The sequence below is a fragment of the Aspergillus caelatus genome (genome assembly GCF_009193585.1).
Source record: "Aspergillus caelatus strain CBS 763.97 unplaced genomic scaffold BDV27scaffold_94, whole genome shotgun sequence".
Classification (NCBI taxonomy): domain Eukaryota; kingdom Fungi; phylum Ascomycota; class Eurotiomycetes; order Eurotiales; family Aspergillaceae; genus Aspergillus; species Aspergillus caelatus.
The window spans coordinates 107,128-121,751 of record NW_022475357.1 but is presented as its reverse complement, the minus strand read 5'-3'; the positions used below and the strand labels follow the sequence as shown (position 1 = coordinate 121,751).

General features: G+C 47.3%; 4 protein-coding genes and 1 non-coding gene across 5 annotated transcripts; 3 read left to right on the top strand and 2 right to left on the bottom strand.

Annotated features, from left to right (window-relative positions):
• Positions 1 to 1,502: 1,502 nt before the first annotated feature.
• BDV27DRAFT_116758 (putative G-patch domain protein) lies at positions 1,503 to 4,139 on the top strand. Its single transcript, XM_032064684.1, has 3 exons — positions 1,503 to 1,671; positions 1,740 to 1,996; positions 2,057 to 4,139. Exons 2-3 carry the CDS (start codon positions 1,791 to 1,793, stop codon positions 3,993 to 3,995), a joined length of 2,145 nt encoding a protein of 714 aa, XP_031927327.1. The 5' UTR covers positions 1,503 to 1,671; positions 1,740 to 1,790; the 3' UTR covers positions 3,996 to 4,139.
• A 561-nt stretch (positions 4,140 to 4,700) lies between these two features.
• BDV27DRAFT_128797 (ubiquitin domain-containing protein) lies at positions 4,701 to 6,568 on the top strand. The gene is made up of 3 exons (XM_032067059.1): positions 4,701 to 5,104; positions 5,282 to 6,016; positions 6,075 to 6,568. Exons 1-3 carry the CDS (start codon positions 5,102 to 5,104, stop codon positions 6,210 to 6,212), a joined length of 876 nt encoding a protein of 291 aa, XP_031927326.1. The 5' UTR covers positions 4,701 to 5,101; the 3' UTR covers positions 6,213 to 6,568.
• A 225-nt stretch (positions 6,569 to 6,793) lies between these two features.
• On the bottom strand, positions 6,794 to 6,864 carry BDV27DRAFT_t118. Its single transcript has one exon. It is a non-coding gene; the product is annotated as a tRNA-Gly (tRNA).
• Positions 6,865 to 7,046: 182 nt separating this feature from the next.
• Positions 7,047 to 12,454, bottom strand: BDV27DRAFT_128795 (ABC-2 type transporter-domain-containing protein). The gene is made up of 11 exons (XM_032067058.1): positions 11,433 to 12,454; positions 11,323 to 11,374; positions 11,253 to 11,269; positions 10,629 to 11,199; positions 10,479 to 10,562; positions 10,368 to 10,427; positions 10,089 to 10,278; positions 8,607 to 10,037; positions 8,149 to 8,558; positions 7,470 to 8,095; positions 7,047 to 7,422 (listed from the first exon to the last, which is right to left on the bottom strand). Exons 1-11 carry the CDS (start codon positions 12,307 to 12,309, stop codon positions 7,199 to 7,201), a joined length of 4,542 nt encoding a protein of 1,513 aa, XP_031927325.1. The 5' UTR covers positions 12,310 to 12,454; the 3' UTR covers positions 7,047 to 7,198.
• A 1,001-nt stretch (positions 12,455 to 13,455) lies between these two features.
• BDV27DRAFT_116720 (ribosomal RNA processing 1 family protein) lies at positions 13,456 to 14,624 on the top strand. The gene is made up of 3 exons (XM_032064683.1): positions 13,456 to 13,511; positions 13,597 to 13,704; positions 13,778 to 14,624. Exons 1-3 carry the CDS (start codon positions 13,463 to 13,465, stop codon positions 14,560 to 14,562), a joined length of 942 nt encoding a protein of 313 aa, XP_031927324.1. The 5' UTR covers positions 13,456 to 13,462; the 3' UTR covers positions 14,563 to 14,624.

Here is a 14,624-nt window from a genome sequence, read left to right as displayed (position 1 = left end):
ACAAAAACAAAACAGAAAGAAAGACGAACTAAATAAAAAAAGGAGGACTGGGAAGACTGAACACGAGGAAAGAGAAAAACAGAAAGCAAGTGGGATGATACGTAGTGAGAAACAAGCAGTGGGTTAGTTTGACTTAACGATGGATGCGGCTGCGGAGAAAGAGACACGGGGCCAGGGGGCCGCAAATCAGTCACAACGGTACCGTTCAGGTATGTTAGTACCATCTGTACTATGTTTAGTACCACGGGTTTAAAGTGGACGTGGTAATCGATATTGCGATAGTCTATTGTTTTCCCAATTGGGGCACCATGTGGAGGTGACTTATAACTGGCCCATTTTGTTACTTAAATTATCATGTACAGTACTACATCGTAACCTTGTTCTCCTAACATAATTTCGATTATCCCTAGCAATGTTAATATGCAGGGGAAATTCAAAGCCTAGCCGAATGTCGGTTGCGTACGGACAACAAAATTTTTTAAAAAAGCAAAAAGTTAAAACTCACCATGATAAGGTATCATGGGGGGGAAACTGAAGCATTAATACGAGTATCTCGTATTGCGTATGTATGTATGTATGGGGTATGTCCGTATGACATCTATGTACCTGTGAACAGCCAGATGATCCCATCAGCTCTTTATTAGCTGCAAGACTGCTGTAGCAAGAAATGATCTTTATAGGCTCGTGAACTCAGGTGAGCCACTAAAGAAATCTCGATTTACTGTATCCGTGTGGTCCATTCTGAAAGACTCGTTGTGCATATCTCAACCATTCACGTGGGGGTATAAAGTGGTGGTGCTTCGGGCACCAGTACAAAGAGTTGCTTGAACCTGATGTACTGTACATAATAGCTTGACGTCACCACGGAGGCATTGTCTGTGATTAAAACAGGGTTTTCGATCTATAATGAGGCTGGGCTTACATATATATACATATATACATCTGTCCAGACCTTGAATGTATGTACAATTATAAACATAGTCTGTAAGGACGAAGCCCAATTGAACAGAGAGTACGGAGTACGTAGCTTGGGTCCAAAATACTGAATCGAATTGAAGAATGAAGCATTTCTATAGATTCGGGTATCTAACGGTGCATACCGCAACGTCATTCTTCAACCTACCCTACTGCATAGGATTAAGGTTGTTGTCTCTTCATCGAACCTCTCGAGCGAACTGGGCCGCTGGGGTTCTTTGTCAACTTAGAGCAAGGTAAATATTCGCAACTCTACTCGTATTTAGGGGCACAAGCCCCTTTTGTAATATTGATAAGGATAACTGAATCATTGTCTCAGACTACGGTGATCTGGGAACCCGGACTAAGCATTAGAAATGTGATGGATCGGGACGGAGTTCGCCCTCGGAAAGAGCCTAGGTTGCATCCATTCCAACCAAGTTCAATTTGTACCTTCTTACCGTACCACTAGTACTCGGCATCTACAGAGTCTAACACATCCTCGTGACACGTGCTTCCGCCACATATATGTGGCGTGTTTGTAAAAGAGCACCGCCTCGTCACATGATATAGTCTGGAAAGACCCATGATGCATTCCAGCTGATGTGCCATCGGCGTCAATGCACCTCTGCCGTTGCAGCGACAACCAAAGTTACCGCCGTTGTAGTGGGCTTGGGCTTGGATTTAGCATCACATTAACTGCGTTGCTCTACTTAGGTATGCTTGGGCTCGTATGTGTCTGATTGCTCTTCTGGACTGGGTTGACTGATATGTCATCACACTAGTACAAAATGACCTGCTTTTAACGGCAAAGTCTAGCGTCGCGTAACCTGCAAATGTCCGGCAAAAGGGCTCGCGCAGCCTTTGAGGCTGATCTGCAGGCACAGGAGTCTCCTTATGTCTTTTACGGGACTCCTCTTCCGCCGCTAGATACCAGCGTCCGCGACGATGGATCTTATGTGCCGATCTGGAAACAGGAGGTGACAGATGACCGGGGAAGGAAACGCCTCCATGGTGCCTTCACCGGTGGATTTAGTGCCGGGTGAGCTCACGATTCATGGATAGTGTTGGGCAGCACACTAAAGGTGGTCGCCTCTTTCAGGTACTTCAACACCGTCGGATCAAAGGAAGGATGGACTCCCTCGACTTTTGTTTCCTCGCGACAGAGCCGAGCAAAGGATGCTCGACAACAACGGGTAGAAGACTTCATGGACGAAGAGGATATCCGGGAGGCTGAAGAATCTCGAAATCTACACACTACCGATGAATTTTCCGGGTTTGGGTCCACGGATGTCGACCCCAGCCGCCGGGGAGGGCTAATGGACCTTTTCAAAAGTGGCGGTGAGACAATGGGGGTCAAATTGTTGAAAAAGATGGGCTGGAAAGAGGGCCAAGGCGTTGGTCCCAAGGTTCGACGCAGAGCTCATCTTGACGACGACGCAGCCTACGGTGGCGGAGGCACTGACAAGACATACTTGTTCGCGCCGGAGAATTCACGCATGGTGGCTTTCGTACATAAGACAGATCACAAAGGGCTTGGGTTTGAAGGCGAGTCTCGTCTTGGCTCCCAAAAAGCCGGGGGCGGCGAGTCTGATGAAGATGCCGATCCATTCTTTGGGCGGCGACTGACCACTCATGGTGTTTCCAAGCGGTCAGCCCCAAAGGAGCCGCGACGCGGGGCATTTGGTGTCGGTGTGCTGAATGACACCGGTTCAGATGACGAGGACCCATATTCCTTAGGGCCTCAGATCTCGTATAATCGGGTCATTGGGAAAGACAAAAAAAAGAAGAAAAAGTTGCTGGAAGACGTAAAACCGAAGGTGGCATCAAACCCTCTATTGAACAACAAACCGGTATTTATATCCAAGAAGGCAATTGCCGCTAGGAATTCTACTGGTTTCAGAAAATGCCACGATGGCCGCTTGCCCTTAGATGGGTTTGTGCTAGCGGACGGCATCTCCAGCCTAACGATTTCCGCACAGGAGAAGAAATACGCACCCCCCGAGGTTCCTAAAGATTGGAAATGCAGCAAGACCCCATCAGAAAACAGAGATGCATCTAAATACGTTTCTACGGCTGAGGCAGCTAAAGCTTCTTCTTTAGACCCCACGTCACGAGCTGCGCTTTTAGGGGAAACGCAACTTCCCGGAAAATCTATATTTGATTGGATGACCCCTGAGTCCAGGGAGAGGATCGTCAAACTAACAGGGAAGACTGACCTACCGCCAGCATTGGGCGAGAAAGCTCCAGAAGGATACGAAATGTCAGAGGCGCAGAAGAGGAAGGACTTGTGGGATCTTGTCCCCAAATTGGATAAGCAAGTAGCAGTTCAGGCTTTGACCCGAGCGGCCAGTGGTTGGATGCCTTATTCCGAGGATCCAGATAAGCGATCTCGATATCGAACTTTTCTTCAAGTCCGGGCGGGACTCCGAGAAAGTCTTCCGGATCGGGTTTCCGGGTCGAGCACCGACGAGTGGGTTGCTGAGCTCCACGAGTTCGCTCGCGCTGCAGAGGTCTTCAAGCCGATGTCCGGGGCCATGGCGTCGCGATTCACGTCTGCCTCCAGTGGACCAAAAGGATCCTCAAATGAGGCGGAATCATCTGCGACGGATTCGTTGCTTCATAACCCTGCCAAGAAGCCCGAAGACCCTGCCGTAACGGCCGCGAAGATCGGTATGTTTGGGCCGATGACTCGGAGCAACATTTCGTTCTATCCGACGCGTCTTTTGTGCAAGCGGTTTAATATAAAACCTCCGGACCATGTGCAATCGGACTCCAGCGATCCGATCAAACCTTCAGAAACCGCGTCCGGGGGTCGGTTCCAGTCTGCAGGATATCAGACTACTGGGCCTAAGGAATTGGTCTCGCAGGAAGTTATGGATCAACTTCTGCTTGAAGCAGGCGCTAGCAGTGGCGCTGTCGAAAAACCTAAACTGATCGTAGTGGAGCCTGAGCGCAACGAAGCGTTGGAGGCGGAGCGACCAGGCGAGGAAATTTTCAAGGCGATATTTGGAAGTGATGACGAGGATGATGAGAGTTGAGCAACCAGATTAGTATTCTCCTTTTCTCACTGCGGTCTATTGCATATGATGTCAGATTTCCTTCAGGAGAGGAACAGAAAAGATCTGTACGGGGTAAAGCAATATGTAATTTGAAAAGGGTCTAGAGGGAAAAAGAAAGGAAAAGAGTTAGAAGGATGGATGACGAACACCTCAAGTGCTGATCCGCGTGACAAGCATAGTTAGTAGAAGACGAATCACAATTTGATCTCCACAATGGCAAAGATTAAGAACCAAACCCGCAACGGCGTGGATGGTGGAGACCACATTTAATTAGTAGTTAGTACTCCGTATTCACGTTCAACTAAGAAAACATCGGTCTGGCTATAGTATGGATGAGAGGTTCTCGGAACCAGGGGTCAATTGAATTATAGATAGAAAGGGAGAGAGAAAGAGAGATGAGAGGCTACAAAGGGCAGTGGTAATAAAAGCAGTCACGTTATGGTAAGCTTTGGTTTTTTTTTTTTTTTTTTTTTTTTTACGGCGAACCATCCTTTGGGAATTCCTAGCGTGAGGTTTTTTCAAAGTAAGATATACGGAGTACGGAGTAATTCATAGTATACATACGTATGCCTCTTACGCTTCCTTTTCCCCTCTCATTCAATCATAGATTGAATCTTTTTTTTTTAAAAAAATTTCGGTTCCCCTCTTCTCCAGATTTTCCTTTTATAAAAATTCATCGTATTCTTTGCACTCCCTTCTCCTCTTCTTCTTCTTCCTCTTCCTCTTTCTCTTCCTCTCCTCTTCGGACTCCTTTTCTGTCCTAAGCTTCTCCCAGCGCCTTGTTTAGAAGACGAATCTCCTACTCACGACGCTTATCATTCCAGCTTCTTATCAGTCCATACCAAATACGTCATGCGACGGTTCTCGACCGTGGGCCATTAATTCCCCAGAGTCAGTCATACGATTTCCGCTCAGGTACATACAAACAGTACATTCCAAACGGTGTACCTCCGTTCTCATCTTCGGCCTTTTTTCACTCTTCCACAACTACGTCTCCGTTCCCATACCAGGGAATCTTGGGAATCTTAGAGCTTTTCGCATTACGCTTTCTGGCTGAATGGAGTCCAGTCTTCAATATCTACAAGATGGTACAGTCCTCCCTACTAATGCTAAGCTCTTTCTCTGTTTCCACCTTGTGCGACGATTGGTTCCCTCCCATTAGCGAAACAAGCACCATCCTTGCAGATTCGCACCCCCTCCACGTCAACCAACTTCATCTTAAAGACCCCATTTTAGTGGCTCTATTTTGACTTTCTTCCTTACAGGGTTGTTGCTTGTCCACTTCGCGTGACAACCGCTCCGCATATGCAACCCAGGCAGCCACCGAAGAGCGCCGTCCGGAAGCGTCCTCTCGTGGAGTGAGTTCAACCGCCGCCACCGCTATCCCTTCTAACTCGGCGCGTGTCGTCATTCGTTCCTCCCCGGATAATCTCCCCCTAAATGAGAATTTCAACGCCCCTATCCGCCGTCATGTCTGGTATAGCAAGCGACGACTGTGGAATCGTGCGCAGCTGGATCAGGAGCGCAAGGAGTTCTTCGAGACGCGGGTGACGGGTAAACCTGAGATCTGGGCCGCGCTGTCTGCGGCGATCTCGCTCATGCAGACGGGTGATCTCACTACGGCTCAGAGCATCATTGACGCTGCCGGAGTCACGGTGCCTACGGGTGACTTGTGTCAGGGTGTCTATGATGAGCAAGGGGTCCTCTATAGGTTACCACAGTGCATTGTGAGCGATCCAGAGAACTTGGTAAAATCCAACCTCGCAGAAGATGATTTCGACACCGACGACGGCAAGTTATCATTGGACGAGGAATCGGGGGACGAACTTATTGCAGACGATGCCGAGCGTCGCAGAGATGAGAAGGGCAAGGTCAGCGAGCGAGATTTAATCCGCGTGAAAGCACGACTAAGCGATAGAGGCGGGCCTGACATGGTCGTGACTGTCGGCAAAACGCAGAATGTTGCTTATATCGCCCGCAGATTACAACAGGAAGCCGAGGTATGTCAAATGAGACATATGTTATATCTCATAACTAACGCGCAACGTTTCCACCCAGATCCCCAAAACACAGCGCGTAAAAATCGCCTACTTGGGCAAAATCCTCAAAGAACATTTACCCTTAGTCGATCAAGGATGGAAACAGGGTAATGTGATCAACGCATTGGTTGTCGCACGGCCATCTCCATCATGTTAATCGCTGCTCCATTTCTTCAAATCCCTCGGAACTCCTCCCAGTCAAAATTCCAAATCGGAGATTGACCCATTTTTGCGAGACATTTCGAGTATTTAACGACAATCACCATTACGATATCCCCTAGTTTATTGTTTAATTTGCATAATACCCCATGTTTTGTCCTTTCCATCGCCTATGTCCCACTATCACACCTGCTCAAATTTACCGCTTGTACAGGCTGTTCGGTTTGGCTGATAGCCACCTCCTTCCTGGCCACGGCTTATGTTAACATCACAATATGTATTGACTGCAGTTATTTCCATAGGAATAGTCTAATTAATTTAAATGTGAGTGCCCGTGTGGTATTCGACCATGAATTTAGTCCTCGTCCCTTACAGTACCCACTTCCTAGATAACAATAGTGGATATATAAAGGTTTACATAACTGGATCATAACGAGATGATCAATTGGAAGCTTAACAGGTACACAGACTATAGTTTAGTTTATAGTAATAGTACCGTAAGTGTTTTGGATATAGATATAGGTAGGTGGGTGATTTAAAAAAATATATATAAAAAAAAGAGTTCACTCAAAAAGTGAGTGCATCATCCGTGAATCGAACACGGGCCTCATCGATGGCAACGATGAATTCTACCACTAGACCAATGATGCTATGGCTATGAACCAGTAGGTTATCTGATTCACTGCTTGTAGTACTCCTGTATTTAATGTTTTACAGATCAACTGAAAAGCTTACTAGGATTGCTGTAACTCACCCTTTGTCTATACGCACCTAATGTACTACATACACCAAAGAGTGGCTCAAATGACGATGCTACGGCATTCTTTCATCATTTCTTTCAATAATGTTATACATTCATAGCATTTCTGTTGCGTTAGTATACATAGTTTAAACCTTGTGTGTGTATGAATTTATGAAACAGTATTATGAAACAAATGCAGCGCGATATATATCGTCACTCCTTAGAAAAACACCATGATGCGTTCAGACCAACCTTCCATTCTCAGCCTCCCTACCTTTAGGCGTCGTCCCAGACCGTCTCTTAAATACCCGACAAACCAATTTTGCACCATTCGCAATACCCCGCACCAAACTAGTGGGGTTATAATGCTTAACTCGGAAGAGGTAATACAGAGCAACAGTACCCATGACATTGAAGCCGATGTAAGCCCAGCCCAGTCCGTAATTTCGCCACCTCTCACTGTAGTCTGTCCACTAGTTAGCCTGCGGCCTAGATTCCGGTTGAAGTACTTACAGATGTTACTGCTCGCTAGGTATTGGTCGGCATTACGAAGCTGACAGTACTCGCATCCTTGTGTTGCGCTGGGGTTGTACAGCAGACCTGGTGCAGACTGGAGATACGGGGCTAGGTAGTTGCCACAGGTTGAGCCGGAGGGTGGGTTGAAGACGCTTAGTTCGGCTGTGTCACATCGGATTGCCCGGCCGTGTAATCCTGTTGCTGTCATGCCCGCGATTAGGTATGTTAAAGGGGATACTCGATACATGAAGATCCAGAACCCTGGGAGAGCGTTCGGTGGTTGCATGACACCATTGAAGGTGGTGGCCATGATGAATAGCAATGTTGCGATGGTACCTCCTGTCTCTGCGTCGGGCAGTGCGGATATAATAAATGTTGCGAATGTCGAGGTGAACATGTAGAACTGGATGACGAAGAGTAACATGAGACCTTGCCGGTGAGATGCCTGGTTGGCACCGTAGATAGGATAATAGTAGCATGCCCATGAGATTATTCCGGCAAATATCTGGTAAGGTATCTCAACTATTACGTTGGCGATAAGGAACGCTGCCCACGAGTATGCCTTCGATGGTCGCTCCCTTACTTCGTATAGGGATCGTTGGACCACGAATTTTGGCATGATTCTGATATCTGTGTTAGCTGGTAATTACACATAGAGAATGAGGCTGTCACATACTGTTGTACCAATGTTGAGAAGATGGAAGTCAGCATGAAGGCACTGAACAAGATGTCCTGGAAACCCTGCTGGCTGCTATTGGGCTTGAAGAATGTGAAGCCAATGAAAAGCGACGAGAGGGTAGCAAGAAGGATCTTGGCCCATATGTAGGCAGGCTCTCGCCAATACTGTTGGAAGACACGATGAGTTACGTACCACAGCTGGTACATAAACGGCATGGCGTATTCCGCAGGTTTTCCGTGACGGGTGTCGCCATCACTATTGGATGCCGAAGCTCTCTCTTGATAAATCCGGTCAATCTCCTTTTGGACATCACTAGATTCGCGGCTTTCATTCCATACGGCAGACCAGTCCTTTGAGGCTTTACCAGAGGCGCCGGCTCCGATGATTTCCAGCATATATTCGGCCGGCTTTACCATGTTAGTATGTTATCAATGAAGACGAAAGCATACACTTACATTCTCTTCCGAACCGCAGGCTCTTGCCCCATTTCCTTCAAAATAGTCAAGTAGAGTTCGAGACTGGTCGCCGATTTCTCCAAAATAGACAGTCTTTCCGCCCTTTGCCAGAAACAAGAGACGGTCAAACTGCTGAAACAAAAGCGCACTCGGTTGGTGAATCGTAGAAAGCACTGCTTGGCCATGGTCTGCGAGCTTCCGCAAGAAGGCTACAATAGACCAGGAACTCTGAGAGTCAAGACCACTAGTTGGTTCATCAAGAAAAATCAGCAATTCAGGCTTTGCAGCCAACTCCACCCCAATTGTCAAAAGCTTCCTCTGCTCAACATTCAAGCCTTCACCCGGTGTCCCAACAATAGCGCCAGCAAAGTCCTGCATATTGAGCATCTCTATAACTTCCTCGACATAATCGTACTTCTCCTTCTTCGAGACTGATTTTGGCTGACGTAGGAGTGCACTGAACCGTAGCGCCTCCCTCACAGTTGTTGTGGCAAGGTGGAGATCTTGCTGCTGCACATACCCTGTTTTCCTCTGGAAGCTATTGTCAAGCGTTTTCCCGTCTACTAGCATATCACCTGTCACGACGCCGATAGAAACACGCTTAGCGAGAACGTCAAGCAAGGTCGTTTTACCAGCTCCTGATACACCCATCAATGCGGTAAGTGTACCAGGTTTAACCCACCCGGAGACATGGTCTAATAGACGCCGCTGTCCCCCTTTCACAGGGATATCATAGCACACATTTCGCCAAGTAAATATGCTCCGCTGCTTTGGTATAACGGATGCAGCATTCTCAGTTTCCTTCTCCTTATGCGACTGAGCGACTTCTGTAGATCCAGAGTCACCTTGGGTTTTGTCAAGGTCGCGCATATGTGCTGGCACATGGCCCCGTCGAAACACCAAGAACTCAGCCTTTGAAGAAGTCTGGGAATTGATCTCCGTGGCTAGTAGATAGATCACAGAGAAGAAGATCCAGAAGCCTATCAGAATGCCAAGATTCCTCCATTCGTGCGTGTATGTGTACCTATACTGCGATTCAATGAAAGCGTCCCCAGAAACAGTCCTTTCCCCTGCAACAGCACCTCTGACGGAGCAGATGAAGGAGTCCCCACTAAGACTTGGGTAAGCAGGCACAAACTGCGAGCATATGAACTGTCGACCATGGAATTCATTGGCTATCATGGACTCAAACGTGTAGAAGATGGGATTAATCCATCGGATCCAGCTAAACCACGGGATGTCATGCATCTGTGGAACAGGAATTACGAAGCCTGTATAGATGACGATGGCGAGAACTAATACACCAGCCATGGCCATAGCTTGCGCAAGGGTCTTGGTTGCAGCTGCAAGGGTCCGAAAGATTCCCGACATTGCGAGTGTACTGAGAAACGTAAATAAGAAGAAAATAAAAAATTGAGACGGCTCATATCGCTGTAGGCTTGTATTAGCAACTTCTATATGGGATGGCTAGTCGTTACCTACCAATCCGGCCAGGAAGTAAAAGATGATATTGAAAATCACGGCTGAGACCAGCTTCACTGGTATATCGCTTACGATGCCCCCAAATGCTTCAGTGAAAGGGTGGACAAAAGCATAGGATGCTTGCTTCTCAACTATAGGACGCTGATCATAGAGAGAGTTGATCTCGGTGATACTGATGAGAGCATTCATTCTAAACAGCGAGGTTAGTTCGGGATTTGGGTTTTTCATAAGATCATTTAGGTCACTATGACAATATATGATATCCAAGGGCATACGCACAAGACAGCAAAGAAAAGAGCGGCCCCTTTGCTATAGAATCCGGCCGAAGCAGTGGGTGTTCTATGAAGGTTAGAAATGTACTAGGAATAAGGATGGTATAGAAACACTCACCCGAAGTACATGGAACCAATTATAAGAGCCATGAAAATTCTCCCGAGGACCGTTGTCAGTGTGGATGGCTTGTCATTCCAGAGTCTAAGCTGGTTAGCATAGAAATGATTGCAACAAGCGTATCGGAAGGATCAAGGAATGGATAAATACCGCTGATAGGCTCTGATTGTGCAGAGTTTGATTTGCATTGGAATTGAAATGATATAAGGGCTCTCCGGTCGAACATGCTTTGCCTGTTTAACTCTCTTCATTTCACCAAAGTTTTGCTCCGCTTCTCCTCCCACTGGGAACTCCATATGATACTCATCGATTTCTCTCTGGAGCGCGGCATATTGCGGGCTCCTTTTCCAGTACTTCTCAAATTCATCTGGGGTGCGAGGGACCTTGTTCTCCATTCCATCCCGTGCTTGACGCTCCTGCGGGTTGGTAACGGCTGTCAAGAAATCCCCAGTAGTTTGGCGTGGTGGACAATGCCAGCCCATACCGGTGAAGTAGTCTCTTGCTTCATCACATGGTCCAAAATAAATCTCTCGTCCTTCGTATAGAACGATAGCTTTGTCAAAGACATCATAGATTGCCTGTGAGGCCTGATAAATTGCAACCGCATGACTAGTGCCAACCAAATTGGAGGATAGCCGCAGTGCTTTGACAAACTCCAATGCGCTTGCAGAGTCCAGACCTCTGGTACTGTTATCCCATGCCCCCATAGGTGCACCAGAAACTGGTATAATGTCAATTGCAAAGTCACCAAAGTAAGAGCGACTTATTACTTACGTGCCATTTCAGCTATACTGTATGCAAGTCAGGAGAGCACTAGCAATCATGATATACAGGGCATACTGACCTAACTCGCTTTCGTTCGCCCCCTGAAACACCTCGAATATAATCATCACCCACTGTGTACCGGTATTAGCTACTTCGACTCTCAGGAGGTTTCTAGTTTGTACATAATACCCTTTGTGTTGTATGTATGAAGTAGGCCAAATACAGCCATCGCAACCTTGGTGATGTGCTTAGCAAACTCCTGTCGCTTGAGCCCAAGTAACCTATTCTCGGGGGTTCTTGCCGCTGCAGCAAATTCCAACGTTTGCCCTACGGTCAAATGAGGGAAATGCTTATCCACCTCTTGGTTGTATAGAACCTCACCCTTGAACTCTTTATGCATCTTCTCCATGGAAACCCCATTGTACTGTATCTCAGAGCTTTCCTGAAACTTTAATCCATGCAGCTGCCCACACAATGTTTTAAGAAAAGTCGAACAGCCGCTACCAGGCCTTCCCAGAACAATCAGCATCTCGCCGCTCTTTAGAAGACCATCAAAATTGCGCAAGATATGCTTCTCTGGGGACTTTTTCGCAAAGCTCAGCCATCCCTGTGGGCGGAAAGGCTCTAACAAAATCGATCCCACGGTGCTCTGATATTGCAGCGCGGAGCCTGACCCAGACACATTTAGATTCTGAAATACGACTCCAGTCGAAGGAGGGCGTGGAATGCCTTCCTTATCCATCAGCTTCAGTCTCATGCGAGTCCATTTATACTGGTCAAATTGACCACTGGTAGGATCCAGGGAAGGGTGGTCGAGGCCAATATCCTCAAGCGTATCTCTGCGTTGGAGACGAGATTCGCTCTCTTGAGAGCTAGTCGCACGACGTTGCAAGGGGAAGTTTGACGCAATGCGCGTCAATTCCGCTCTGTTTTCGGGATTAATACTCTCGAAGACCGAGGCATCGTCGAATTTTGACCCCCTTCGCCGGTACTGCTGTCTCATGTCTGTCGCATCCTCTTGGATCGAACTTGACCGGCTGCTGCCGGTGCGTTTCTCCTCTGTCATCTCTAATCATAAATCCAGACTCTTGTGATAAATATGAATCAACTAGACAAGATGTCAAGTGTTGGGCAGTGTGGCTGTGAGTTTATGTTCACGTTGTAGATCACCAATGATGCACAAGAATGATGTAAGTAGAATGCAATTGAAGCCAGGCATAGAAGTCGAGAAAACGGACAGCAACATTTGGGCGTAACAATGCCATATAAGGAAGCCCACGCATTGCGTAAGTAACAAAGTTCATCACCAGTGTAATGCAACCTAAATTGGCTGACCCTGTTTATGATGGCATGATGGTTTGCTAATTAGATCGCAGGCTGGCGTTCAATTCGTCCCGCAGTAAGTGGTGATGTCATTGATATCGAGATCCAAATGCCTCAGAAAAACCGCCTGTGGAGCGAACCCCAGGATTTCCACACTAGTGAATTGTATCTTCTCAACCTGAGTGGTCGTTGTGTCAATACCAATGGAGCCACCAGGGGTCATACAGAAAGGGAATGCTGCGACCTGCCGGATGCGACAGAGAAGAAGATTTGTCGGCGCCGAGAGTTGAGGAAGCCTATGGACCTTAAAAAGCCTAAGCGATTGGGCTTCCAGCTGTGAGTCTGTGTTTCACAACCGCATGCTCGTACAAATATATAGTAGGGTGATTGGGGGTATGGATATTAAAAGCTGATTTTATACTCTCATTCATGTAGTCTTATAGATACTACCCGTGACCCGATAACAATATGATCAAGCCACCACTTCCTATTCTAGGAATTTAGTTTTTTTCCTATATTGTTACTCTTTACCTATCTTTCCAGTATTAGTATCCCATATCTTCAGCCTCAAAGCCTAATTGTTCTTGCGTGCTCAGCTTCATTGATCTCACGATTTATCGTGAATTGTATTAGTACTGTACCAATGGAGATACCTCAAATTATACTGAGTCCGTACTGTAAATGTAAGTTAGGTTAGTTATCAACGTTCCCCACCCAGTTGGATCTCGGACTATAAGTGGCGCACTTGCATCTTCGCCCAATCATAGCCTTATATTCACTCCGCCCAAATATCACAAGAGCAAACAGAGCAAACATCAAAAAAAAAAAAAGATTATGTCTGTATGATGGTTTTTGGCATATCAGTTAGACTTACAGCAAACAACAAAGCTACAGCCATGACAGATCTACAAAAGACCCCCTTCGTCAGGGAGCTCGCATCTAGCGGTATGTTCCAAAATCAGTCAAACTCCACCTCAATCGCATATTTCCACTTTTGCGACCCCAAGCCCAAAGCTAACCTGTATCGCAGACAAGAAAATCCGGGACAAAGCCACCGACTCCCTTACTCTCTTCCTTCGCTCCAGAACCGACCTCTCTCTCATCGAGCTCCTCAAACTCTGGAAGGGCCTGTTTTTCTGTACGTCCCGCGCTGCTCCCGTGCCTACATACACCAATTGTATATCGAGAAAACTAACAAACGACTCAATTAGGCTTCTACCACTCCGACCGCCCACTCACACAACAAGCCCTCGCGCGGAACCTCTCCTACTCGCTCGTCCCGACTATCCCCCGCTCTGCCGTCCATCGCTTCCTGCGCGCATTCTGGATCACCATTGGCCGAGACTTCCATTCGCTGGATCGGTTGCGACTGGACAAGTACCTGCTTCTGATTCGTTTCTATGTCGGGGTTGCGTTTGAGATTTTCCTGAAGGGTGCGCAACAAAAGGCCGCGCAGGACAAGGACAGCAACAAGAAGCGGAAGAGGGAGGCTGAACAGAACGGAAAGTCAAAGAAGCGGTCGAAGGGGAAGAAGCAGAGCGTGACTGTCGCGGAAGAGGAAGAGGAGCAGAACGACGAGACTAAGTGGGCAGAACTGGAGTCGTACATCTCAATCTTAGAAGAGGGTCCGCTTTGCCCGCTTAACTTTGACCCCGACCAGCCTCCTACTGATGAGAAGAAGGATTATGTCGCCATGCCTCATGGCCCTGATGGGTTGAGGTACCATGTTATGGATATCTGGATCGATGAGGTGGAGAAGGTTCTTGAGTTTGAGGAGGGGTCTGATGGGGTGCGGAAACCGAAGGGGGATGTTCCCATTGAGCTGATCTTGAGACCTATTGAGAAGTTGCGAGCCGACAGCCCGTATAAGCCTGTTAGGACTCGGGCGAAGGAGACGTTGGAGGATGAGCGATTAGTCGAGTGGGGATTCCGGACCCGGAAGGTTGAGTCGGATGATGAGGAGGATAGTGACGAGGAATGGGGCGGATTTGATTGATTTCGATGTATTACTAGAAAATTTGATGTCTATTGTGGGGGTTTCACGGTGTTAATTCTTTA